The sequence below is a fragment of the Melanerpes formicivorus genome, unplaced genomic scaffold, assembly GCF_026170545.1.
Source record: "Melanerpes formicivorus ecotype bairdi unplaced genomic scaffold, bMelFor1.0.p_v2 SCAF_1, whole genome shotgun sequence".
Classification (NCBI taxonomy): domain Eukaryota; kingdom Metazoa; phylum Chordata; class Aves; order Piciformes; family Picidae; genus Melanerpes; species Melanerpes formicivorus.
In genome coordinates, this window is record NW_027142353.1 from 59,499,127 (window position 1) to 59,525,049 (window position 25,923).

The 25,923-nt window shown below is 41.2% G+C and overlaps 1 protein-coding gene across 7 annotated transcripts in view; it reads right to left on the reverse strand.

Annotated features, from left to right (window-relative positions):
* The window catches only part of GRIA4 (glutamate ionotropic receptor AMPA type subunit 4), a 285,058-nt gene that overhangs the window by 30,308 nt on the left and 228,827 nt on the right, over window positions 1–25,923 (reverse strand). For all 7 annotated transcript variants that reach the window (XM_068144917.1, XM_068144910.1, XM_068144937.1 and 4 more), the window contains exons 12-13: window positions 24,459–24,657; window positions 19,744–19,991 (exon numbers count right to left, since the gene is read on the reverse strand). In XM_068144917.1, the coding sequence (XP_068001018.1) occupies window positions 19,744–19,991; window positions 24,459–24,657 (447 nt within the window). The remainder of the gene's footprint in view (window positions 1–19,743; window positions 19,992–24,458; window positions 24,658–25,923) is intronic.

Consider the following 25,923-nt stretch of genomic DNA (forward strand, 5'->3'; position numbering starts at 1 on the left):
AATCTCATGAATCCTCAGCCCAATGTTAACATATTTATAGAGGTATGTATCTGCTGAAAACATGACAGTATTTTAGTATTTGAAATAGTGTGAAATGGTGACTTTTAAATACACAGTCCTTAAACACTTAATGCTTTTAGACAGGGTAATATTCACCTTTGGTTTGGCTGTCAGAAATCTCTTTCCTTTTTATACCTTAGGTGAAGCAGAACTCAACTCGTGGGGTTTTTTTCTGCAGCAAAACATCCAAAGCTGCTGTTTCACCTGCCTAGTTAGAGGCCCCTACCTGAGAGAAAATGGCAGTATTGATGCAGACAGGTAGGGGTTTTGCAGCAGGGCACAGGATGTGGTTCAGTGCTAGGCAGGGGTTACATCAGCATGGATTAACACTACTGAAAGACAAGCAGTAACAGCTTGTGGTGGGGGCTGTAGCAGTGAAGCTTTAACTACAACTCATGCTGTCCCTATCCTTTCCTACCTAGACTACACTCATGCAGGTCTCTATAAATGACATTATGCTCAGTTATCCAGGCACATGCCATTGAGACTCCTTATGTCACTCTGTCCGCAAGAAAGGCCAAGAGCTGCAGTCTGCTGTCTGCACAAATGATCTATTTGCTTTCCGAACGGATGACTTGATTTTAGCAGGATTTGAAAACCTTATTCATCATGTTCTGATGGTGGCCAGCAGCTTCTAATTTTCTTTTACCTAATATCTTTGCCACATTTGTAAGACATTTTAAATGTATGCTGCTGAATAAGAATAAAAAGAATAAGAATAAACCAGACCAGGTTGGAAGAGACCTTCAAGATCATCGCGTCCAACCCATCAACCAATCCAACCCACCCAAACTACAAATGCTACAGAGTGACTATTTTCACCCAAAAATGAGACAAAGGAAAAGTGTCTGTCTTTTGGATGCAATTCAGTGCTTTTTGAATAAAAAACCCCACAGTTTGGTTCCTTCTACCTTAAGAATTTGTTCTTTCTTTCTATCTGTCTCAATTTGTTTGATACCACTGATAGATTACACCACAGACTCCGGCTACCCTACACAGAAGATTTTACTACCTCAAAAATCTCCCAGCACAAAGCAGGTGGCAGCTGTTTCAGCATCTTCTAATTTTTCACTCCATTCAACATATCCCAGCAGTGGCAGAAATACTGTACCCTCAGCTGAACACTTCACAGCTTTCATCCACAGGAAGACCCATCTCCAGGCTGAATCACCCATCCACACAAGAAATGTCACTGTGACCTCCAAATCCAGTCAGGACTTATTGCTGACTCCTGCTATAAATAATGGGAAGTAAAATATCCTCTTGGAGTCACTGCAAAAATTAGGCTTTCTTGTTCCTAACCAGCCTCATGTCTCAATGTGCTATAGAAATGTGTGCTTGATTTAGTGGCTAGGGGAGCAACTGATACAACAGATTCAAATCATTCTTAGTGCAGTATTGAACATTATCTGGCAATTTTGGATGCTGGTCCAAATTTGCAATACTTGAAGAGATTTCACTATCAGACTTCAATGTTTTATTTATGCCAGGCTGAATCTCACTCTTTATGAACATACAATGATTATGTAAGAGGCACTATATTTGCCATGGTCTTCTCATGGTACTCTGTTTCTTATGATATGCTGCCATATTTCCTCCTTGCAATCAGCAAGACATTGTAACAGCAACTGAATAGTTTAAGAAGCCAAAGTTTAAATCATCAGGAGTCACATTGGAGTGGTTTTGACAATTAAAGATGCTCAACTGAACACCTCTGCACACATTTTTCATGAACTGCCTCACTGTCAGCTTAAGACTCTCCATAAAAGGTGACAGAAGCCCTCTATCCTACTTAATACTTCTGAGATGTCCTCAGAGAAGAATCATACAAAATGAGTCTCAGAGTGATAGAGACATAGGTATCTGTGGCAAGAGACACAGCTGGATTAAAAAACTCTCCTGCTATGTTCTTAGCAGTTGCAACAGGAAAGGGGAAAAATGGCAAACAAAACCCTCAAACACTGCTATTACTGTTCTCAGGAATTCACAGAGTAGCCAGACTCAGCTGAACTCATCAACACAGAGTGGTGATTCTCCCCCTCTACTCCGCCCCAGTGATGACTCACCTGAAGTACTGTGTCCAGTTGTGGACTGCTCAGGCTAAGTGAGACATGGACCTGTTGGAGCAGGTCCAGAGGAGGGCTACAAAAATGGTCAGAGGGATGAAATACTGCTCCTATGAAGAAAGGCTGGGGGAGTTGAGGGTGTTCAGCTTGGTGAAAAGAAGGCTCTGGGGAGATCTTATTGCAGTCTTTCAGTACTTAAAATGGGTTTATAAAAAAGATGTGGGTAATTTTTTAGTAGGGCCTGTCGCAACAGGGCCAGGGGTAAGGATTTTAAACTAAAAGAGAGGAGATTGAGAGTAGAGGAAATTTTACTTTAGGGAAAACCCCTAGTATTTTAGGTGCAGTTTTCAATGAGCACCAATCTTTTGCCTCTCTGGTTAGACTTCTCAGCCATCAAGTCCCAGTCCCACCTTAATGAGAATGAAGCACAAAATGACTGCACAAACCCAAATACTGTCAGCATACTGTATAGTACTGCAAGTGCTGTTATACAAGCAGTCTGCTCAGTCATCTTTTTTCCTAGTAAGGAATGCAGCTCCACATGGGAAAGCTATAGGGCAAAAACTGCAGTTTGCTTCTGAGGGAATTCATTATCTGACATCAATGTCCACAAAGTTATTACTCTAACATGGTAACTATGTCAAAAGCCATTGGCAACACTGACAAACCAGGATAGATGCTTTATTTTCACTGTTGCCAGAAACAGACCACTAATTCATGGTATCTGCATAGATGATAGACTCTTTCCAGATCTAAACTTGGACTGAGAAGAGGCATGAAAGAATTCTGTCTACATGTTTCTTTGTGACTCCATAGTGATGTTTTTCATAAAGAAGGATTAGAGGGAAGGCAATAAATGGAAAGATTCCTGCTAAGAGATAGTTTCTTAAGTTTTGGTCTAATCATATTGCAAGCACTTTGAAGTTCATTATTTTAATTAGAAGCAGAGACTGAGAAAAACCAGGGGGTCCATTCCCCAGGTGGGAACTCTATCTGCAACTACAATGCAAGCAATAAATAGTGCTGCAGAACCGGAATCTTAGTGAAATGCTGGCTTGTGTTTTGCCTAATGGCAGATCAATACCATACAAATGAAGCAACCAGAGTTGTGTCATATAAAGCCTTATCTGGTCAGCAGCCAAAATGGGGATTAGCTGGAAGAGTTCCTAGGACTTTCTGTCTGAATATAATTGCAGAAGTTAATGAGGAAGATCTTATAGGCTGAGACAAACATAAATGGTGCCAGCAGGCAGACGAGATGGTCAGCCCAATAGCCAGTGTGCTGATAATTAAAATGCCCTGAAGCCAGCTAACATCAGTCCAAGATCAGGTGAAATTATCAGACAAGGGCAATCCAATCCCTCTGGCAAGCAGACAAATAATGTTGCCACCATTGGTACAGTCATGTACACAGCATCAAATGCAAACACTACAGCACTCACATCAGGCAGGCAAAACACAGCCACATCAATACAGAAACCCTCATGCTTGTTCCAAATACAAGCAGCCAGGATATAGAGAAAACAAGGTATGGAAGTCACTAGCAGTGGATGTGGTGGTCCAACTGAGAATAGAATAGAATAGAATAGGATAGAATAGAATAGAATAGAATAGAATAGAATAGAATAGAATAGAATAGAATAGGATAGGATAGAATAGGATAGAATAGAATAGAATAGAATAGAATAGAATAGAATAGAATAGAATAGGATAGGATAGAATAGAATAGGATAGGATAGACCATGTTGGAAGAGATCTTCAATCGCATCCAACCTATGTCACTGCTGTTGTCCTGAGCACATGCCCATGTCACTTTTCATAAGGAAAGCTGGAGGGAGTAGGGTCCACTTAGTGGTGATTTCTGCTATGGCTTTCTAAAGGGATTGCACAAAATATGCTGTCACAGACCATGGACTGTTTAAGAAACCATTAATTGAAGCTACATTTTCCCTATTGTTTTTGTCCCTGAAACACTTTCTTTGATCAAAGACACTGAGAAATCGACTGTGAGATCTGTTCTGTGGCACACACCTCTGTGGGTTTGAAATAATTATACAAACATTTGAAGTAGGAATGGACTTTAAATATTCGCAGCACAATAACCACCATGCTATTAATCCTCACTGTCTTTTTGAGGTTGATGGGCAATTGTCATTAGCCTCAATTTGCAAAGGTGAAAGTGAAGTGAAAAAGTCAACTGACTTCCTCCAATACTCTTAGGAAATCAAGGCAGAATCATAATTAAGCCCATCAGCATGACATTACTTGACTTCAACTGCACTTCACTGCTGCTCAGAAATCTTTGGGCCTTTTCAGACAAGTGCTCAAAGAGAATTCATCTTTCTGGTTTCCCAAAGAAAGTCACTTCCTAGACTAAGTTTGAACTTCTCCAAGCATTCCCTCAACCTAGTTTTTAACCATGAGATATTCCCAATTTTTCCTCACACCTTGAGGGAAGTGAAAGACAGCCAGCCTGAGTGGCCTGACTCCTATAGCACAAAACTCTTTCACCTTTTGATCCTGCTCTTAGGGATTCCACAATAGTTCTTGCTATCAGTCACTCAGCAGCTATATAAAGCTGCTTAGGCAAAAGCAGAAATACAGAGCACTGCCACTTACTTTGCTGAGTTCAGATACTCTCACAGTCTTTTGCTTTTTCAGCATGATAATGAGATTTAGATGAGAACAATATGATTGACTTTTAATTCATAGAAATCATAATTAAGGCCAGAAGCAGCTTCTGCACAACTAAGGGAGAAGACCTACTGTGCAGAAAACTCTATATAAGCTCCTACAACTTTCCACATAGTCCTACAGTTCTAGGAGATCGAATGTGATGGCTGAAGATGTCCTTTTCATATCTGTAATTTTATGATCATAGCACAGAGCAGTCTTGGGAAGCACTGCAGGAGGTATCTGGTCCAGTCTCCTGCTCATACAAGCTGTTCAGGGCTTTATCTGGTTACAGCTTGAAAACATTCAAGGACTGAGACTGCACAACCTCTCTGGACAACCAGTGTCACTGTCAGACTAGTCCCAGTCAGGGGAAACAGTTCCTCCTTCCATCCAGACTGAAACTCTTATGTTTCAGTTCATTCCTATTGTCTCTTACCTTCCCACCCTGCACTACTGTGAGGAGCTTGGCTCCATCTCCTTGAAGACCTCTCCACAGGCACTGTGGGTCGCTGTTGCGTCCCCCCCACAGTCATCTCTGCTCCTGACTGAACAAGCTCAGCTCCTCCTCACATGGCAGGCACTCCAGACCCAGCTCCATCTTGATCACCTTCCAATGAAATTGTTTCAATTTGTTGATGTTTTACTTGAAGTAGGAAGCCAAAATAAAAAAGGATGCAGTCTGAATGTTGGCAATTATTTCCTTTGATGCCACAGTATCTTACATTGTGGCCTACAAATTGGATGAACTAAAAGCACTCTAATTGGAAAGCATCTTGGATAATTGCCCACTATCTGAAAGAGACGCCAAAAATAGCAGTCTGCTTATTGAACTGTGATAGGAAACATTCCTAAATCCTCAAGAAACTGAGAAGTCTTTATGTTCACTCTCAACTACATTTTGCACGATTTAAATGCCGCAGAACGAGAACTAATTGCCAAATGTTCATGTGGACTTAAAGGAAAAGAATTATCATGAGCAGATAGAGAATGTAATTAAAACAGCATCATACACTGATTAAAAACTGAGGAGATGGATGTTAGAACAGAATAGAATTGACAAGGTTGGAAAAGACCTTCAAGGTCACCGAGTCCAACCTGTCACCCAACACCATCTAATCAAGTAAACCATGGCACCAAGGGCCTCATCCAGTCTCTTCCTAAACACCTCCAGTGATGGTGACTCCACCACCTCCCTGGGCAGCACATTCCAATGGCCAATCACTCTTTCTGTGAAGAACGTCTTCCTCACATCCAGCCTAAACCTCCCTTGGTACAGCTTGAGACTGTGTCCTCTTGTTCTGGTGCTGCTTGCCTGGGAGAAGAGACCAAGTTCCACCTGGCTACAACCTCCCTTCAGGCAGTTGTAGAGAGCAATAAGGTCTCCCCTGAGCCTCCTCTTCTGCAGGCTAAGCAACCCCAGCTCCCTCAGCCTCTCCTCATAGGGCTTGTGCTCCAAACCCCTCACCAGCTTTGTTGCCCTTCTCTGGACACCTTCCAGCAAGTCAACATCTTTCCTAAACTGAGGGGCTCAGAACTGGACACAGTACTCAAGGTTAGTGTGTATATATATATACATTGCACTTCATGTTTCTAGATTGTAGTTCTGCTTGTAAGTGTAGCTTCATTTGCTTTCCAACTGCAGCATCTGAATGTGGGCTGATCCCACAGCTTTGCACACAGAAGGACATGATGTTTTTAATAAAAACAAAGAAAGAAATGAGCATCAGCCTCCATCCTGGCTCTTAGTGTTTTGTGTTGCAACCAGTGAAAAGCTTCTGTGGAAACCTTTATATTAAATTTTTTTGCTGAAAATACAGAAATTTGAAAAAACTGCCTACTAATGTTTACATTTAGATACTGGAAGTATGGATGATTCCACTTACCCAATATTCTGTAAGGAATAACTGGCAGATTGCCACCCAGATATGGTGAGGTTTTTTCTGTACATTCAGAGTTTTAAGATCCAAAATAGATCTGAACCACACAATTCAGAGTATAAAATGCTATACAAAGAAATTTCCTCACTTCTGTGTGCAAAATCAGGTGCCCACATCTGTACTAAGGAAGCCAAAGATCTCACTTTAAGTCATAGAATCATAGAATCAATAAGGTTGGAAAAGACCTCAAAGATTATCAAGTCCAACCTTTCACCCAACACCTCATGAGTACTAAACCATGGCACCAAGTGGCATCCAGTCCCTTTTTGAACACCTCCAGGGATAGTGACTCCATCACCTCCCTGGGCAGCACATTCCAAAGACTAAAAACTCTCTCTGTGAAGAACTTCCTCCTCACTGCAAGCCTAAACTTCCCCTGGTGCAGTTTGAGACTGTGTCCTCTTGTTCTGTCACTGGTTGCCTGGGAGAAGAGACCAACCCCCACCTGGCTATAACTTCCTTTCAGGTAGTTGTAGAAAGCAATAAGGTCTCCCCTGAGCCTCCTCTTCTCCAGGATAAGTAACCCCAGCTCCCTTAGCCTCTCCTCATAGGGCTTGTGCTTGTACAAGCCTCCCTTAAGAAACAGTTGCAGATTTTGGCTGCACTAAATGGAACCCTAGAAGCCATAGGTTGGAAAGAGCCTACTGTGTAATTATGTACAGAGAAAGCCTATTCTGGAGGTAACAGATGGGCTGCCAGATGTTGGAACTTCTCTCACCTGCAGACCTCATTCATCCCTGCTGCTAGTAAAGAAAAATGCAGCAGATCTGTATCTTCCCGCACACAAAGGCTATTCCTGACCACTGGGGGTGGTGATGGTAAACTCTATCTTCTCTAGGTCTTGGAAGCAGGTTATTCTTTTTCTGTGTTCTTTTATAAAAGAGATTGAAGTGCAACAATAAAAGGGCCTCTGCATCAGATCAGGCTTGGACCACTTTAAAAAAGTGCTGGAAAAATTGTAGCCAGATTTTGACTACAGAAAACAGCCAATCCTGCCAAAACCCGTTAAAATCCAGTCTCACTCAACAGAAGAACACACAGCATTATTCATCACCATGTGATTTGCTTAAATATATATTTAAATAGGAGCTAAATCGTTTTCCAGCTTTAATTTAAGCTCTTACTCAGTAACTTACTTGGAATGGGAAGCAGAGGAAGTTAAGGCTTTTAGCTAGCAAAATACAGATACTTGATGCAGGATGTGTAGATACAGCTGAGAAAAAGAGCAGCAGTGTTGACTCCCTACCACACACAAGGTTCAGAGAAATAATTACTGATCGACCACAAGTCCCCCTTTCATGATACCATCTTTTAAATGCCTATTGTTCAGTGAGATGCACAGTGGGCCATTTTTATTTGGAACCTGAGCACCTTGGGAACATCTTGCTGATGCTGGAAATGGCTGCATTTTAGAGATGCTGTGCCAAGACACAGGGTAGCTTAAATTATATACTAAAACTCTGGAATCTTGTTTTGTGCTCTTTTTTTTTTAGCAACATCTTTTCACCTTTCAGTCTGGGATGTTCACTCTCTACATAATGTCTACTCTGTTGCACAGTGTGACACTCTAAGATACTGTTCTCTGCTCAAAGAAACCATGAGAAAGAAAACAAACTTTTCCCCCTTACTTTTGGTTTGGTATTTCTCACAAGAGCAAAGGCTGCATAAAGACTAAATGGCCATTTTGTGTCTCCTGGGAGTCCATCTAGTGCTTAATGTCAGTTGGAAGTGGGCAGTTGTGCAGCTACCACACAGATTAATCACAAGCTGTTTTTCAGGTGCTATTTGTTCCCCAAATGTCAGTTCCACAGGGAGGTATTGTAATGTGCTGCTGTGATGCCTTTCAGTGCCCTGCTCCCCTGCTTTAGTCTACCTACAGTTTACTTGGACAATTATTATCTTAGTCGGATAGGCCTTTTACTTGGCAGGAATTGTACCATCAGCTTCAAAGGGTAGCTGGCTTCTGCCCTTAATGAATACATATTCTGAAAGCCTGGCAGTTTCCTGGGAATTGACACTGAAACAGCCAGAAAGTTGTCATAAAAATAAAAGAGAGAAATAATGAGTTGCATTGTTAAAATAGAATAGGCTGCATCTTGCCCTCCGCTGAGCTGCTTTATGAGGGACTGAGGAAATGGCAAGGAAAATGGCAGGAGAAATTTATTGCTGAAGTGTCAAGAAGTAGAATTTGTTCCTGGGAGAATCTATAGATTGGAAACAGCGATAACCCTTTTGTCTCCCACTGACACACTCTGGGGATTAATGCTTATCAAACCTTGGCAGAAAACCAGAAACCAGGAAGGTGTCTGCACAGCAGTGGCACTGCTGTGGTTTTTTTCTAGACATTCTGTTCTCCACTGATTGTTTTAGGGGAATTCACTAGTTACACTTAAATATGTGCCCCTTCCTATCTGACAGAGAAATGAATAGCCTGACGAATTTAATTTGGACAGATTTGAGATCATGAAGCTCATATGCTGTTTGCATTCAAATACTTCTGAAACAGACAAACAAAACAAAACAAACAAGCACTCCCCCCCAAACCAACAAATCAAAACCACCACCACCCCCCCCCTCCAAAAAAAAAAAGTGGTGGCTTTTTTTTTTGATGCCTTGATGCCTCCAAGGATGGCCAAGGACTTGGGTCCAGCCAACATGGATTTAGGAAGGGCAGACCCTGCCTCTCCAACCTGATCTCCTTCTATGATCAGGTGACCCGCCTGGTGGACGTGGGGAGGCCTGTGGATGTGGACTACTTGGACTTCAGCAAGGCCTTTGATACCGTCCCCCACAGCAAACTCCTGGCTAAGCTGTCAGCTCGTGGCTTGGACAGCAACACTCTGTGCTGGGTTAGGAACTGGCTGGAGGGCCGAGCCCAGAGAGTGGTGGTGAACGGTGCCACATCCAGCTGGCGGCCAGGCACTAGTGGCATTGCCCAGGGATTAGTGCTGGGCCCCATCCTCTTTAACATCTTCATTGATGATCTGGATGAGGGGATTGAGTCAGTCATCAGCAAATTCACAGATGACACCAAGTTAGGAGCAGATATTAGTCAGTTAGAGGGTAAAAGGGCTCTGCAGAGGGACCTCGACTGACTGGACAGATGGGCAGGATCCAATGGGATGGCATTCAACAAGTCCAAGTGCCGAGTGCTGCACTTTGCTACGGCAACCCCATGCAGAGCTACAGGCTGGGGACAGAGTGGCTGGAGAGCTCCCAAACAGAGAGGCACCTGGGGGTACTGATTGACAGCTGCCTAAACATGAGCCAGCAGTGTGCCCAGGTGGCCAAGAGGGCCAATGGCATCCTGGCCTGCATTAGGAATAGTGTGGCCAGCAGAAGCAAGGAAGTCATCGTGCCCCTGTACTCTGCATTGGTTAGGCCACACCTTGAGTCCTGTGTCCAGTCCTGGGTCCCTCAGTTTAAGAAGGACATCAAGACACTTGAACGTGTCCAGAGAAGGGCAACAAGGCTGGGGAGAGGCCTTGAGCACAAACCCCATGAGGAGAGGCTGAGGGAGCTGGGATTGTTTAGCCTGGAGGAGGCTCAGGGGTGACCTCATTGCCCTCTACAACTTCCTGAAAGCTGTAGCCAGGAAGGGGTTGGTCTCTTCTCTCAGGCAACCAGCACCAGAACAAGGGGACACAGTCTCAAGCTGCACCAGGGGAAGTTTAGGCTCGAGGTGAGGAGAAAGTTCTTCACCAAGAGAATCATTGGTCATTGCAATGTGCTGCCCTGGGAGGTGGTGGAGTCACCATCCCTGGAGGTGTTTGGATGTGGCACTTGGTGCCATGGTCTAGTCATGAGGTCTGTGGTTACAGGTTGGACTCGATGATCCTCGAGGTCTCTTCCAACCTTGGTGATACTGTGATACTGTGATACTATGATTTCCTTCTTTCTTTTTTCCTGATTGTAGAAATTGATCTTGCTATAGAAGTTGTCCTGGTGCTGACTACTGCAGGCCAACCCAAACAGTACTTCTACATGACAGCACAGTAATCACAAATATTAGAAGGACAAAGCTCTTCCAGAAATATCTGGCAATAAAAGAAAATTCAGAACAAAAGAAAAGCCTCATCCTGCTGTTAAGCCAATGCCAAAGCTGAAGGGACAGAATGGCAGAGTTGAAGTTTCACTATTTATACTGATTATATTGCTAATTTAAATATGCTTATTGCCACTGCAATGTTTAGATTAAAAGTTACCTTTCCAGGCAATACTTTGATTGCTCTTTCTGTGCTCTGTCCTTTCACTCCCACTCAGAAGTACCTTTTTCCACAACTGTTCTCACTAAGATCCTTGGACTTTCTCTGGAGTAAGGAGCAGGATGATGTTAGCAGCGAGGCAGCAGAATGTGATAGTATGAACAACGTGGGACCTGGGTTTCTTGGAAGAGCTTTGCCTTCCATCAGTTGCTTCTAATGTCATTCATCGGGGAGGAAAACAGAAATGGCAACAGAACAAATTTATGTGACTTTTGCTCTCTCCTCCAGATGGTGGAGGCTTTGTTCAGTTATGAATCCCCTCCTGAAGTCTGAAGGTGAAAAGTTCCTGCCAGGGGCAAGGAAAAAAATAGTCCCTATGGGCCAAGGTAAATCTGAGATAGCTTTCTAAAGCCCCTCCTGAAAGATATACTGATGTGGGTTTTTATCTGCCAGGACAGAAAATTCAGTGAGTGCAGCACCATGGACACTGAGTTAATTTCTTCTAAAGATGCAAATATCAGAAACTCTCTGAATTACAATGCTTGTCACTGCAGCTTGGTGAATTAAATCAGCATTAGTTCAGTTTCCTGCCTCAATATGTAAAAAATCACAAGAAAGGGTAAAATTCCTCCAAGCAGCAGATTTGCTTAAATATATTTGCTCATACATCTTGCAGTGGAGCTCATTAGCCATCATCAAATTTTCCTGTTCTTTTACTGCACTCTTTTTGTATGGGGAAAGACCCTGATCCTGATTAAAAATTATAAAATGAATTCAATAGGCATCACAGGGGAACAGAGCAAGCTGAGATTCTCTGATCTCTCTTCCTAGGGCTTTATTTATACTTTTAAAACATACTCTATTTTTAGACAGAAGTAATCCAGGTAACCGAAACTAAGTATGCCTCCCAGGCTCAGCTGAAAGAACAACTTGCTAACATTCATTACCAGCATCTTTCTTCACTGATCTTTCTTTGACCCCTGACTTTTACATTCCTTGCTAAGCAGTGGCTCACTCCCTGCCTTTTAATATAGTAAATATTATTTTTAGTTGACAGAAAACTCAACAAGCTCTGAAGTGTCTGACCTGCTTGAGAAATATCCAGGCTATAAACTCTGACACTGAATGGGTAATAGGGTGGTAATTCAAGCCTTGTTGTGCCTACAGTGAAGGGAAAAGTATTATGTAAAGTCATACAGTATGATTTACACCATCAGTCAAACAGGATAAAGTTCACAATATGCATTAAATGCTACAGATCACATCCTAGCTTTCAAATAATTTTGCATCACAGAAAGAAATGACCTTGTAAAAACTTGGGTAAGTGATACTCCTGAATAAAATCTTGCTCCTGTAAATATCAACAGAACACCCCATAACTGTGCAGGGATTTTTGTTTTCTCCACTGCCCCTTGCTCTAAAACAATAGAGGTCAAACTCAGTAATATCAGATCACTTGTTTTCATCCTCAAACCTCCATTATTCACCATTTTTTCTGTATCTTAGAATGTAATAGATTAATATAGAATAAACCAGGTTGGAAGAGACCTTCAAGATCATCACATCCAACCCATCATCCAACACCACCTAATCAACTAAACCATGCAACCAAGCACCCTATCAAGTCTCCTCCTAAACACCTCCAGTGATGGTGACTCCAACACCTCCCCAGGCAGGACATTCCAATGGACAATCACCCTCTCTATGTAGACTTTCTTCCTAACATCCAGTCTGAACCTCCCCTGGTGCAGCCTGAGACTGTGTCCTCTTGTTCTGGTGCTGGTTGCCTGGGAGAAGAGACCAACCCCCACCTGGCTACAACCTCCCTTCAGGTAGTTGTAGAGAGCAAGAAGGTCTCCCAAGCCTCCTCTTCCCCAGGCTAAACAACCCCAGCTCCCTCAGCCTCTCCTCACAGGGCTGTGCTCCAAACCTCTCCCCAGCTTTGTTGCCCCTCTCTGGAAACGTTTCAGCAACTCAACATCCTTCCTAAACTGAGGGGCCCAGAACTGGACACAGAACTCAAGGTGTGGCCTAACCAGTGCAGTGTACAGGGGCAGAATGACCTCCCTGCTCCTGCTGGCCGCACTGTTCCTGATGCAGGCCAGGATGCCATCTTCTCTACATCAAACTTAAATAACACTAGTTTCTAGCTTCTACAGGGCTTTGCTGTAATTATCCTCCCTTTGGATAACACTATGAGAAAGAGCAGCCATTCTGGCAGAAGAGAAACGTGGGGGGAAAAAATTGAACCTGCTTCCTCTGCATCTCTCCTCTCTGTGAAGGTCACCTGTCTTCAGAATGATCTGGGGAGGTATTTGAATGCCACTGCTGACGGCTGGAGGACAGCTAGGCAGCAGAAGAAATACCCATTCTTCTCTCTAAATTGCCAGAACAGTGCTCCAAAGCACGTAGGACCCAGACCTGATTACGATGACCCAAGTGTACATTATCTTTGCCTGGTTGTATACCTTTCTAGAAACACACCACTGAGTACACAATACAAGCCAGGTGCATAGAAACACCACAAGCTAGAATAACTGAGCCAATTAAATCAGTTAAAAAGAGGAAATTCTACAAAGTCCTTTGAAAACTGAACAATATAGGCTACACCCAAGAGTGGTCCAGGGAAGTGCTTGCTTCATGATACAACATAACTTGCACAAGGAAGCCTCACTCAAGGGAGAAGTCTGCTTTTGCAGAGATGCATGGATTTCCACAGTACATAACCTTTGAGAAACACAAGTGGAAAAAGTCCTCTGCAGTAAATACATTTTGGTTCTGTAAGCAATTTGTGTGGCCAGCACAAACATTTTTTTCTAGCTGTTCTCTTACTCAGAGGGAATTTGTGAGCAACAAACCCATTTTCTGTGTGCACAAATCGAATTCTACAGGAACCATAAGGAACCAGAGCATGCAAGAGAAGTTTTGAGAGAAACATTTTCTTATCTGTTTTGAGAGGTGGCTGCTGTGTGCAATGAGTCTGATTCTTTCCCACTGAGATTGGTGTGAATTATTACTTCACCGATCTACAAAAAAAACTCTACAAATCCAGGGTAAAAGGAGAACTGGGATACAGTTCAGAATAATATATTAAGTTTAAGAAAAACAGGCTTGACAGTGAATTATGACCCAGAAATTCCTTCCACAGTAACTTCCTTATTCTCTGGTCTCCAAAAACATCAAGAACAGAACTTGATAACAAGTGTAATGGTCCCATTAGAAGAAATGCTATCAGATTTACTCTTACATTCTCAAGCTTGTTTCAGGTCAATGAAAAACACATTAAAGAAAAAGAATAGGGTATATCCCATCCTATGCAAGGTCTGCTAAAATTTGGTATGCATATGAACATGCATTACCAAAATAAGTTTTCCTTTGATGATCTCAAAGGTCTCTTCCAACCTGGTCAGTGCAGTGCAATGCAATGCAATGCAATGCAATGCAATGCAATGCTATGCTATGCTATTCTATTCTATTCTATTCTATTCTATTCTATTCTATTCTATTCTATTCTATTCTATTCTATTCTATTCTATTCTATTCTATTCCATTCCATTCCATTCCATTCCATTCCATTCCATTCCATTCCATTTATTCTATTCCATTCTATTCTAAGTCTAGTCTAGTCCATTCCATTCCATTCCATTATATTCCACATTTCTAATTAAGGGACCATATGGATGTATCCTTGAAAAGTAACCAAGACATTGTCAGCTGTAATATCACATTGAAACAAAGCAATGAAAGAACAATCATTTCAGACATTTACCTCAGGAAAACAAGGACTAGATGAAGTCACTGAGGTCAAGATGGTAGTTTCCAAAGCCCATACACACAAAGACTTCCTCTGTAACAGATCTTTACCCTATTTACATAAACTCCATCAAGAAGTTCCATCCACCCTGTCTCTCTCACTTCTAGAGCAAATCTCATTCAGGTATTGCACAATTATATAAACCAGGAAAATCTGTACAATGCTACCAGGGCAACATTGGGATGCCTTTTGCACCCCAAGCACGCTCCAGGGCACTTCTCCCTTGCAAGAGACAGAAACTAAACCCCAAAGCTTCACTCATTTTGTAATTTGCACTTCACACAAAGTGCTAGAATGATCAAAAAATTACATCTGCATCAACTGCTTCACTGATGCACTTCCCTCTTTACCCACCTCCTGTAGATATGAACACAGTAAAGAACGCATAAAGAACTGGCATCTTAGTCAGTGTAAAGAATCCAGCTGGCACACTGCAAAAAACCAACAGATATCACCATGTGGACCTTTTTCCCTTCCCCTCAAGAACATAAAGAATTCCTCCCAAAGTCATACTGGAGTTATAAAAAGGAAAAGACTTGACTGTTGAAATATACAGTCCCAGCCTCATATCTATAAAGACTGAACTGTAATTGCAGTAGCAGGAACTTTACGTATGCATGAACAACCATCACCAATGTCTAAAATACAGCAAGACATCTATTCACAACTTTCATTATTTGGCTAGTTCTAATCCTGCCACTCTCATCTGGCTGAACTTAAAGTATCTCACAAGGCACTCATGCCCTGAGCAGGTTTCACTCAATCGTGCTTCACACTGACAGCATGTGGCAGGACAGGACAGTCAAATATCCTTAGTTAAAATAGTAACAGAAATCATGAAAACAGCTTCTCATTTTTTTTGTTTAGCATAGTCTGTCATTCACCTTTTCATCAAACAGCTTCAAGGTACAGTAAGCAGAAAAATCTTTTAGTGTACCTTTAAGGCAACACTGCCTCTACTTCCTTTTCCATAATCTCTTAGAGTGAAGTACTCTTTCATGTTCACTATTCAAACTTGTTTATGATGCCTACATATCTAAAACAGAAAAGCAGAGGCATGCAAGACATAGGATATGTGCAGTACAAGATCTCCAGGTGTTGCCCTCTAGAAATAGATTACTGCAAGTGGCAGGGGAGATGAGCCAGGGTGATCTGCAACGGCCAGAAGTTTGGCCATGATAATTTCTAACAACACCACATTTACAAAGGCAGGTCTTGCTAAGCAGACAAGCAGCACTCTCTTAACCACCTCTGAAAACACCATCTTTGAAAAAGAAAACTTATTAATTCACACTGATTACTACACCATAGTTTTGGAAGGATACCTACCGTAGTAGGAGAAGGAAACAGTAAGGATATTTGGATAATGCCATGAAAGAAACTCAATCTCTGTTGAGAAGAGAGCCTTTGCCCCCAGTACCGCATCCTTCTCAAACATGTCAGATTTGTACAATGTTATATGGAAATGGATATCACTGAAAAGGAAGGAAGGAAGGAGACACACTTGATGTGTGGTGTGGTATTGCCTGTTGGGCATAAAAGAAACACACATCAGGCATTTCTCATTCTCCTCTGTCCAGTGATATGCATGGATCCTATTACTGCACCAGCCCTGAGAATAAATTGTTCCAATTAGCCAATAGGTACTGGTTGAACACTGCAGGAGTGTGGCATGGAACCCAAAAAGGAAGAGTTTGAAACTAAAATCCACTACCCTGCTCATGAGTAGGGTCATGAGCAACAGAGAGATCAGTCCCTGGATCGCTCTGACCAGTGGATTTCATCTTTATGAGCAAAGTGATGGATATGTGCTCTGTAATGAACATGAGCCCAGTGATTTGATGGCAGGGAACTATTGCTAGTCCTATGTGACAGGAAGAAGTCTGATTTAGACTACCCCTTTTTCTGTCACTGTGAGAATATATGGTCTGGTTTTCCACACATTCACATCAATTTTATGCAGCTCTTATTACATTTTCAGTGCAAAAAAAACTCCTGATTTATAATCATTATTAGTCGGAGGATTAAGACTAAAATGTCTCTAGTGAAATAGGTGTTCAAAGAGTTCAGTGAAAAATTTGATATGAATAATTTATTTGGGGGAAAAAAAAAAGAGGTATTTTTCCTGAGTCCTGAACAGCCCAAGAATAGAGTGTGAATTGTTTAACATTTATATGTTACTCGCAATTATTTGTGCACTACATCAAGTAATTTGTGGTTTAAACATAACTCAAATAGTAAATTATGATTATTAAATAAAATATAGCATTCACAACTCCCATTGCAAATTATGTCTTTTGACTAATTTATGTAATGGGCTTAGCTAGTCTGCCCTTCATGGATTTCAAACTGCATGCTCAATATTTGCAATTATCTGTGCAGGCAGCTGTTACATAAGTCATCTGATCAGTAACAAAAACACCACCATGTGGGCTGCAGTCAAAAGAGCAGACCCAGCATATTCTACAATTTTAAACAATTCAGAAAATACTGAAGCATGCAGTTAAAATTTACAGCAGAATCTTTTCTATTCAAAAGCACAGGGGTAGGAAGCTTTTCCCCTCTTCAATAAGCGTGACTGTTTATAGACATTCACAGAAGAGGTGGCACAAATGTGAGGTATTGCTTGGTCTTAATTTTTGTCCAGAACATTAAGTGTGTTGCTTAATGTTTATAGTAGGTAAGCAGCACTGATGTTTGTCACTAGGGCTGGAGAGGGAATGAGGTGCAGCAGGAGAACAAGCAGCTTAGCACATGTAAAAGAAAGGCTTGGGAAAGTCATGGACATGGACAGCCAGTCGAGACAGCTTGAAAGAAGATTTGGTCCAATTTTCAGGTTGGGTTGAATTGATCCTATTGCCTTTTTCAAAAACATGTTGGAAGGTAAGATGTGAAAAACAAAATGCTTTTGTTCACCCTAATGATAGTTGCCAACCTCCAGTTAGACCAAGCTGTGGCCTCCCTGAAACATGGCAGATTGGTCTTTAGCTGGGATGAAACTAAGATTTCAAACTTGATCCTTACAATCATGGCTGTACTCTTCACCTCTGTTTTTTATTACACTGTCTTACTAGGCCCTCTTTCTTCTAATTGTTTTATGTCTTGTCTCCATTACTCCTAGATATTTTTATATAGCCAACTGAGCAAACCTGAAACAAGCCAAAATTTGACACAAACCAACCTCCACTAGTGCTCATTGTAACAGGCTGTCTCAGGCTACTGGTGTTGCATACTCTGCAGGAAACAAAAGTGAGAGGGACTAAAGAGCACCATAAAGTATGCTTAGAGACAACAGTTCACTGCTAGGGTATATATGGAAGCTGCTACATTGATTCCTAAAAGTTTGTTTGGCTTTGGCACAGTAAAGCATGGCTGTGTCAGCACTTCCTTACCATGGGAAAGCAGCTCCACTAAACTGCAGTGCTGCTTATTACTTCTAGGTTGTCTGAAACATTGAGAATAAGTTAACAGTCTATTAGACACAGAAAAATTAAGTGCTTTGAAAATATACTCAGACAACAGATCAGCCTCTCCTATCATCTGCTGGTTTCTACCTTTAACAACCCCATGAGCTTTGGACATGTTTTTCTTTAGAATTAATATTTTAACTGTTGTCATTTTCCCTCTCTCACCTCCTTATGCTGCCTTACTACTTTATGCAGTGGTAAAGGTGGCAGTTTTTAAATCTGAGAAGTACTGAATGTTAAGGACCAAAAATTCATATTCATATACTGAAATACACGGCCTGATTTTCTCCTGCACATGCAAATCTTTTCCTGGTTTGGATGATATTCTTATTCCCATCTGTGTAATGCAGTTAAGGCTACTGAGGTTTGGGGCCTTACGTGCAGGTTAAACTACTGATTAAGAGTGAATTTAGTTATCTGCATACTGGTAATGATGTTTCCTCTGTGGTCATGGATGTAGACAGGTATCTCCTTAGTGATCTCCTGAATTACAGCTCCATCTACACTTGCCACTCTGCTCTTTAACTCACTGTCTACTTTCTGAATCTATTTCATCAGAGGCCCTTGTAATCCCTTATCATGATCACAGATTTGTGAAGCAGGGTGCTGGTTGCTCTGTGGGCCATTCCCTCTCTTTCACCCACATTCACCCTGTCTGTTAAGACTTCCCAGGCCACACTTCCTCAATGTGCTAGTTGCTCTTTTGCTTTGAAGAAAATTGACAAGCCTACTGGAAGAAAAAGGTATGTTTTGTTTGCCTTAAGCATTAAAGATAACACAATGGTAAATAATGCTAATTTTAACTAGTACCTTCACTTCTGTTTCCCTGACAATCTGAATGGAAAGCGAGTGATCTGCTGGTAAATCAAAAACTCTCCTTCCTGACTGAGAGCATCTGATACCATGATAAAGAAAATACTGGTGAGTTTGAAGGCAGTACTGAAATGCATAATGCTAGAAACACAAACCTTTGGGTTGGTTTTTTTTTCCTAAATAAGAAGGTGCTTTAACAAAAAACACTGAGAAGAAGTTGCTTTAATGCAGAACTAATTACCTCCAGGTGATGACATTTGAAAAAAAGATGTTACAGGTACCTTCTTATTCAGAAATTAGCAGCCAAGATCAGTCAACAAAACATAACATTTAGGCATATTGTTGATGCAGATACTGATGCAGGTAATGTAGGCATAATGCTGCTATATAAAGGGTTGAATTTGGTGAGAAAAGGTGATGAAATAGAACAGCTGATGTTATTTTCATCGAGGCTGACTTCAAGTAGCTAGTGTTCAACCAGTTTGGTTTTTATATGGCCTTGAAATGTATGCCAACTATTAGCTGCTAAATCCATACTGCAGTTAGAAATGTTTACCTTTGTTGATCAAAAAAAACATGAAATGGAAGAAAAGAAAAATAACATACCATGTTCACACACAAAACAAAAAGAGCTATATCAGGGACATCAGGGAAGGTGGAATACTATAACAACACATTTTTATATTGTTATACTATTCCACCCACCTTAATGGAGAACCCTTCGGTGTGGCTACGCCGTAGCCTTTCGAATCCAGATTTCCTCCCACTTTCATGGTGTCACAAGGCTTTCGCTGCTCAATGTACTCATTCATGGTGGACTCCAGCAGGAAGGCAAACTTGCCCTTGGATTTGCGGACACGAGCTACTCCCTCTGCAGTAGTCCTAGTGAACACTGATGGCTCAGCTGACTTCATGTAGGTCCACATCTTTTCGTACACTGCTATTTTTGACCTCTGGAGAAAATTAAACACAAGTCAGAACCAAAGAATGTTGTGACATTTCAGAATGGCACTGTTCAAAATGAAAGCAATCACACTTAATTTTTCACACAACTGGGGGTGGGAAAATCGTGGTTAGTAAAGGCTTTCCTTGAATCCCATGTTTATTTTAAAAGAGGCAAGAAACAACAGTACTATAAAATCTGATAGTTACAATAATATAACTGCAAGCTAAGACCTGAATTTACTGTCAGATCGAGGCAGTTCACACAGTCAAAAGTGTTATAAAGTGTGGTTTAGGGAATTATAGATGAAATAGATATCCCCTATAAACCTGCATGGGAAGGAGAAACAGTAAAATAATATCTCCATAAATACTGAGCTGAATCTCGAAGCATTTCTCACTTCTAATACCCATCCTCACACACCATCAAAACCACAATAACTTAAGTAACATTTCTGCTTTCATAATTCAGAGCCTAGAATTCATTTAATTTCCATTCAGACAGGCTGCACAACATTTCAAGTCATGGTTCACAGTAAAAGATGGGGACAACAAACTGGAACAAATTATGTTATTAAAATAAACACAATGCCCTAAGCATTTGTCTTAAAGAAGTATTGGGTTTGTTTGTTTTTAGAACTTCAGTATCAGTGGATATATTTTAAACTTTTATCCTGCCAGCCCTTGAGTAAGAAACGTGCTTGCTCAAAGAACATGCAAGATTTTGTGGCTTCGACTGCAGGAGCTGGAAATGTTCTTGTCTGGGAATGCAACATATATCTGTACATGCAGACCAGGAGTGTGTCAGCTGAACACTATACAGTGTTTTTGTTTAACATCAGATGGCACTTGGCTTCTTTTATGCATGCTGCAAAAAAGCCTAATGCTGAAGCCAGCTTTTGTTTGAGTCAACAGGAGGTTCTAGCTAAGCAAGATTTGGTCTATGAGCCCATTCCTGTCCTGAGGAAAATATTCTTTATTATAAACCTGCAAAACGAGGGGACTAGAATACTTAAACAAATGTCAAATCCTATAATCTGATTATTATTTAACTTGACAATATCTTTATAAAGCCTGCAACTGAGTCTTTGTGTAGGTAAGAGTAATGTCCTTGAAGCACTTCTTTTTATCAATTGCTGAATGGCTGTACTGTAACTTAGAAAATAATTTATTAGGAAGGTAGGGCTGACTTGGAAGTGCCATTTAACCAGAAATGTTTCATAAAAATAGAATAGAGTGTCATAAATTATCCTTGCTTTTTCAGCTTGTCTATATGTATCATTTTATCTTTCTATTAAATGTAATAAAATTTCAATTAAAACCAGCTGTGGATGTCCATATAACCACATCCTGCCTTGTCACCTGTGGCAGTGCCAGCGACGAGCAGTGTGAGCAATCTGGCAGTGTAGGCTAGAGCCTGACATGGTGGTAGGCCATGCTCAGCATTAGTGCAGAGCCAGCTAGCAGCGTAGCAAAACAGTGCTGTGCCTACAGCATGTAACTAAAACAAGGCACTGGTAGCTATAAACACAGAAAGTTATCTTGGGACAACAGGACATGCACCTGCATCAACAACCTCACGTGTTGTTAGTAGTTGGACCAATAATCTATAATAGTGCGATGTGTGGTCACTCATAGGGGACCAATGAAGCCATGCCAACGAGGCTCTCCAAGTTCATACAAGTTGTAGAAGTTCCCTTGCTATGCACTTTTCCTTTCCTTTCCCATCTTCTTCTTTGCTTTACACTACTGTGCTGTACTCACTATGCTCATACTATAGTCCTAAAATACTGGAACAATAAAGGAACAATACTCGATCATATTGGTCAGCTGTATTGACTCCAATCTCCATCCCATTAGTCACCCTCTCTTTCCACTGTAGTCACAGCTACTTTCAATTTACTAACAGTGGCTGAGAGAAAACTAAGCCACTCCTGTATTTTTTTGCTTTACTCTGACGTAATTTCATGGGCATAAATATCCTGAAAGGAAAAAAAAATGGAAAGGAACTGTAATGAATCAAATATCATTTCAAGAATATTTACTTGCCCTTTTCTGCCTTCACTCCCAATCATTTCTTACATTTTAACATCCATATCATCAGATTCTTTATGAAATAAACACATAATAGTTCTTCAGAACTAAAACCATGCAACACATAAATTAGCTCTATTACCAAGAGGAAACAATGTCCTAAATCAATTGGGAAAGGTTGCATTTAAATCTGTATTTTTAGGATCTAGTTTACATTGTTGATTGAGAGACCAAAAAAATATGGACAGTCTAGCAAGGCATCTCTCTGTAAGGATATTTTCTCCTCCCAGACTTTCATGTGTTAACATTCAATTTCTACATGTCAGCTGAGAGTGAAAATTGAGAGCAAACCGACAGATACTCCTTATTATCATGTGAAGAGACATTGCAGCTTTTCCCTTGCAATCTAGGATAGTTTTCATTTAGGGCTTATCTGAGTAGGACTGCTAAAAGTAAATTCTTCCCTTCTTGATCAAGCTGCTCAGAAAATGCCACTCTCACTGCATCCAAAACAGAAAAGAAGAATAATTAGCTAATAGTATCAAAATTGTCTTTTACTTTCTTTGGCTTTAGAATTCATTGTCCCTTCTCTGTCTTCAACCCAGAATCAAAGCAGACTGAATAGCTTTCCAAGTTTCTGATATTTTGATCAGATATTGAAGGCTTATCTTCAGCCAGATAGTAATCACTGAGAGGAAAGTTACACAATGACTCTACTCCCCAAAATGATGATGTTTGTTTCCAATACCACAAAATGTTAGACTTGGCAAACAAGTCTTCTCACACTACAGTTGTAGCATGTGCTGGTATGTAGGCTAGTTCTTAAGTCACGTATTTATGCTGTGTTAGGTTTGTGCGTGGTGGAGGGGGCTAATGGTGAGGCTCCTGCAAGAAGCTTTGAGAAGCTCCCCCTCCTCTGGCCAAGGCCAAGACAATTAATGCCTCTGTGACAACGTACTTAAAAGAGAAAAATCTGTGGGCTGGGTCCTTTTGTATTGAGGGCTCTTTTTTGTTTTGGAGAGGAGTGGGACAGGAGAGAGAGAGACAACCAAGTGTACACTGAGGTCAGTAAGGATGGAGTGGGGAAGGCATGCCAGAGCAGCCACTCCCTTTCAGCCCATGGTAAAATGGCAGGCTGAGCCCTTGCAGCTCATAGAGAGCAGTGGTGGAGTAGAATCCTATCTGCAGCCCGTGGAAGGCCCCATGCTGGAGCAGGTGACTGCTGCCAAGAAAAGTCATGAATCTGAGGGAAGTCTGTTCTGGAGTAGTTTGTTGCTGTGAGGATTATAGCCCATGGAAGAAACCCATGTTGGTAAAGAAGATTTTGGAGGACTGTCTCCTCTAGGAGTGACAGCATGTTGCTGCAAGGAAGACTGTGAGGAGTTTTTCCCCTGAGGAGGAGAGAATGGTAGAAACAACATGGAACAGACTGGGACTGACCACAACGCCCATTCCATGGTCCCCTGAGATGATGGGAGGGAAGAGACAGCAGAGCTGGGCCCAAGAAAGGAGGGCTGGGGAGAAGGTGTATTTAAGATGTGGTTTTATTTATCACTGTTCTACTCTGTTCAGCTGGTGAATTAGGCATGGTTTTGTTTAAATGAAATTGTTTTCCAAAGTTGAGTCTGTCTTCGGCCTTTGACAATAACTGGTGAGTGATTCCTACATGTCCTTTGTCTCAATCCTTAAACCTTTAGTAGCATTTTCTCCTCCAAGCAAGAATTACTGCCTCTCAGCATTTATTCAGGAGCTCACACATGTTCAGTCATCTAGGCTTAACTTTCATCTGCTAGAGACAAGAAATAAAGCAGGAGGATCTGTTTATTATGCATGCCTTGTGAATGTCCAAGCTTACTGTTTTCCAGCTGGCAAATGATGAGGATTACATACCAAGTACACTAACACAGGAAAGCAAATGAAGTAATCAATACAGACAGCAGAGGGATATGGATGGCTATTTAGGCTATTTCCTAATGCTCCAACCACATCCCCCTGAGATGTATTTTCTCTTTATTATTCATCGAAAAGTCAGCAAATTAAAAAATATATTTCCTGACTGCCACTGAAGACCCTAAAGCAAAATGCACACAACTAAATCCAGAAGAGAAACAAAGCCTGCAAGATGCCATCTTATTATCAGGCTTTCAATAGTGCGCATCATTTCAGTACTACAGCTTAAGATGAGTCTATAGCACAACGTTGCTTCACTTATCACTGGCTTTGGTATCACTCAGGGCACCACTTTTGACAGGATCGACGGGCTTTCCACAAATTAAAATGACTGAAAACTCTAACAAATGGTGTTGTAAAAACAGAGCTCTCAAGTAGTGCAGGAGTTGCAAACTATAAAGCACAAAATAGCAAAGCAATGTTATTTCACACTTCCAAGCATCTTAAAAGAGCAGTCAGCAGGGAGAGGTGCTCTAATGGGCATGCCAACTTACTCTGAAGAACTCTTTGGTTGACCCTGAGTCCAGTGTCCCGTAAGCAATTTCGGTTTGTTTGGCAAGGTCTTCTGCACTTTCTATGGGCGAGACCATTCGCTCAACAGTCAAGAAAGCAGCGAGGTTAGCAGTGTAGGATGAAATAATGATGAGTGTGAAGAACCACCAGACACCTCCAACAATGCGACCTGAGAGGGATCTAAACATGAATAAGGTAATGCACATCTTCCTGTCTCTTAAGCCATGAAAAGAGAAAGACAGAAGGCACCATTACTGCTGAACATGTATCATCAAGTAACAGTCAATGTGAGGGAGATCATTTGCATTTTAAATGATAAGGAATACTTCTTCTCTTGAATTTCAATGCCTATAGTATAAAGTCCACTGTATCAATACATATCATGCACATACAGAGGTCTGAATTCTCCTGAACAGTAATCCCAGCGTTCTTATAATTTCAGGAAAAGTCTAACACAGCAAAAATCCTGTCAAAAAATACTGGATAGGTAATCTCTTCTTTGGAGACAAAAGTTAAGCATGGCAGCTGAAAATCTGTAGCTGTTTCCTCCTCTTAAAAAAAAAAGACAGGAAAGGCTTTGCACATGGCTTATGTCAGCTCCAGGATTAAAATGTTCCTGTCACCCAAACTCATCAAACATTCTACAAGCTGCTGCAATCATTTGAACTTTCCCATTTCCCCCATTTTTCTTACTTAAGCAGCAAGTATTTTATGGTAACAGAGATATTTATGCTAAGTTAAAACCCATATTTTCCATTTTAATATCTGTAATTTGACGAGCAGCCTGTTGAGGCGTAATGAACATCCACTCTTAATCAGTATCAATATTATTGCTAACTTCAGTAATAGCAGAGTTAGGCCAATGCTGAAGACTCAAAATGTCACTGTAAATGGCTAAAATGAAGCATTCAGAGTTTGAAAGATTGGGGGCATAATGTTTAATTAAGAACTTGTGGCTGCTGTACACTGAAGTTCCAGAACATCTTAAAAGGCTGAGAAATTCAGGACTGGGATCACCGATTACATCTGAGGCACCCGCTCTGTAAGGCATGGCTTAGTAACACAGCGTGGCTCCTCTCATAGATAGTGATGCTCTGGAAGCAGCCCTGCAGAACCCAACAGGGAACAGAAATGGGACATTCATTCATGCAAGGCAAATATTCAGCAGGAGCGTGCGTTGCGTGATTGCAATACAATGAAACTAATTTATAGTAATAACACAGTTTCTCTGAATTCATCTCGGTGGAATTGTCCCTGCGTGTACCTGCTGTTTCTGGAAGCTGTTTGTGGTTTATGCACATTGACATATGTAAAATAACAGCAATGACTGAATTTCAAAGCAGATTCTCTGTTGCCCTCACTGTAGCTATTTAAAAAAGAAAAAAAAAAGAAGAAGAACAAAAAATAATGAAATGAAAAAGGCTTTCTAAAGAATGAATTTCAAAA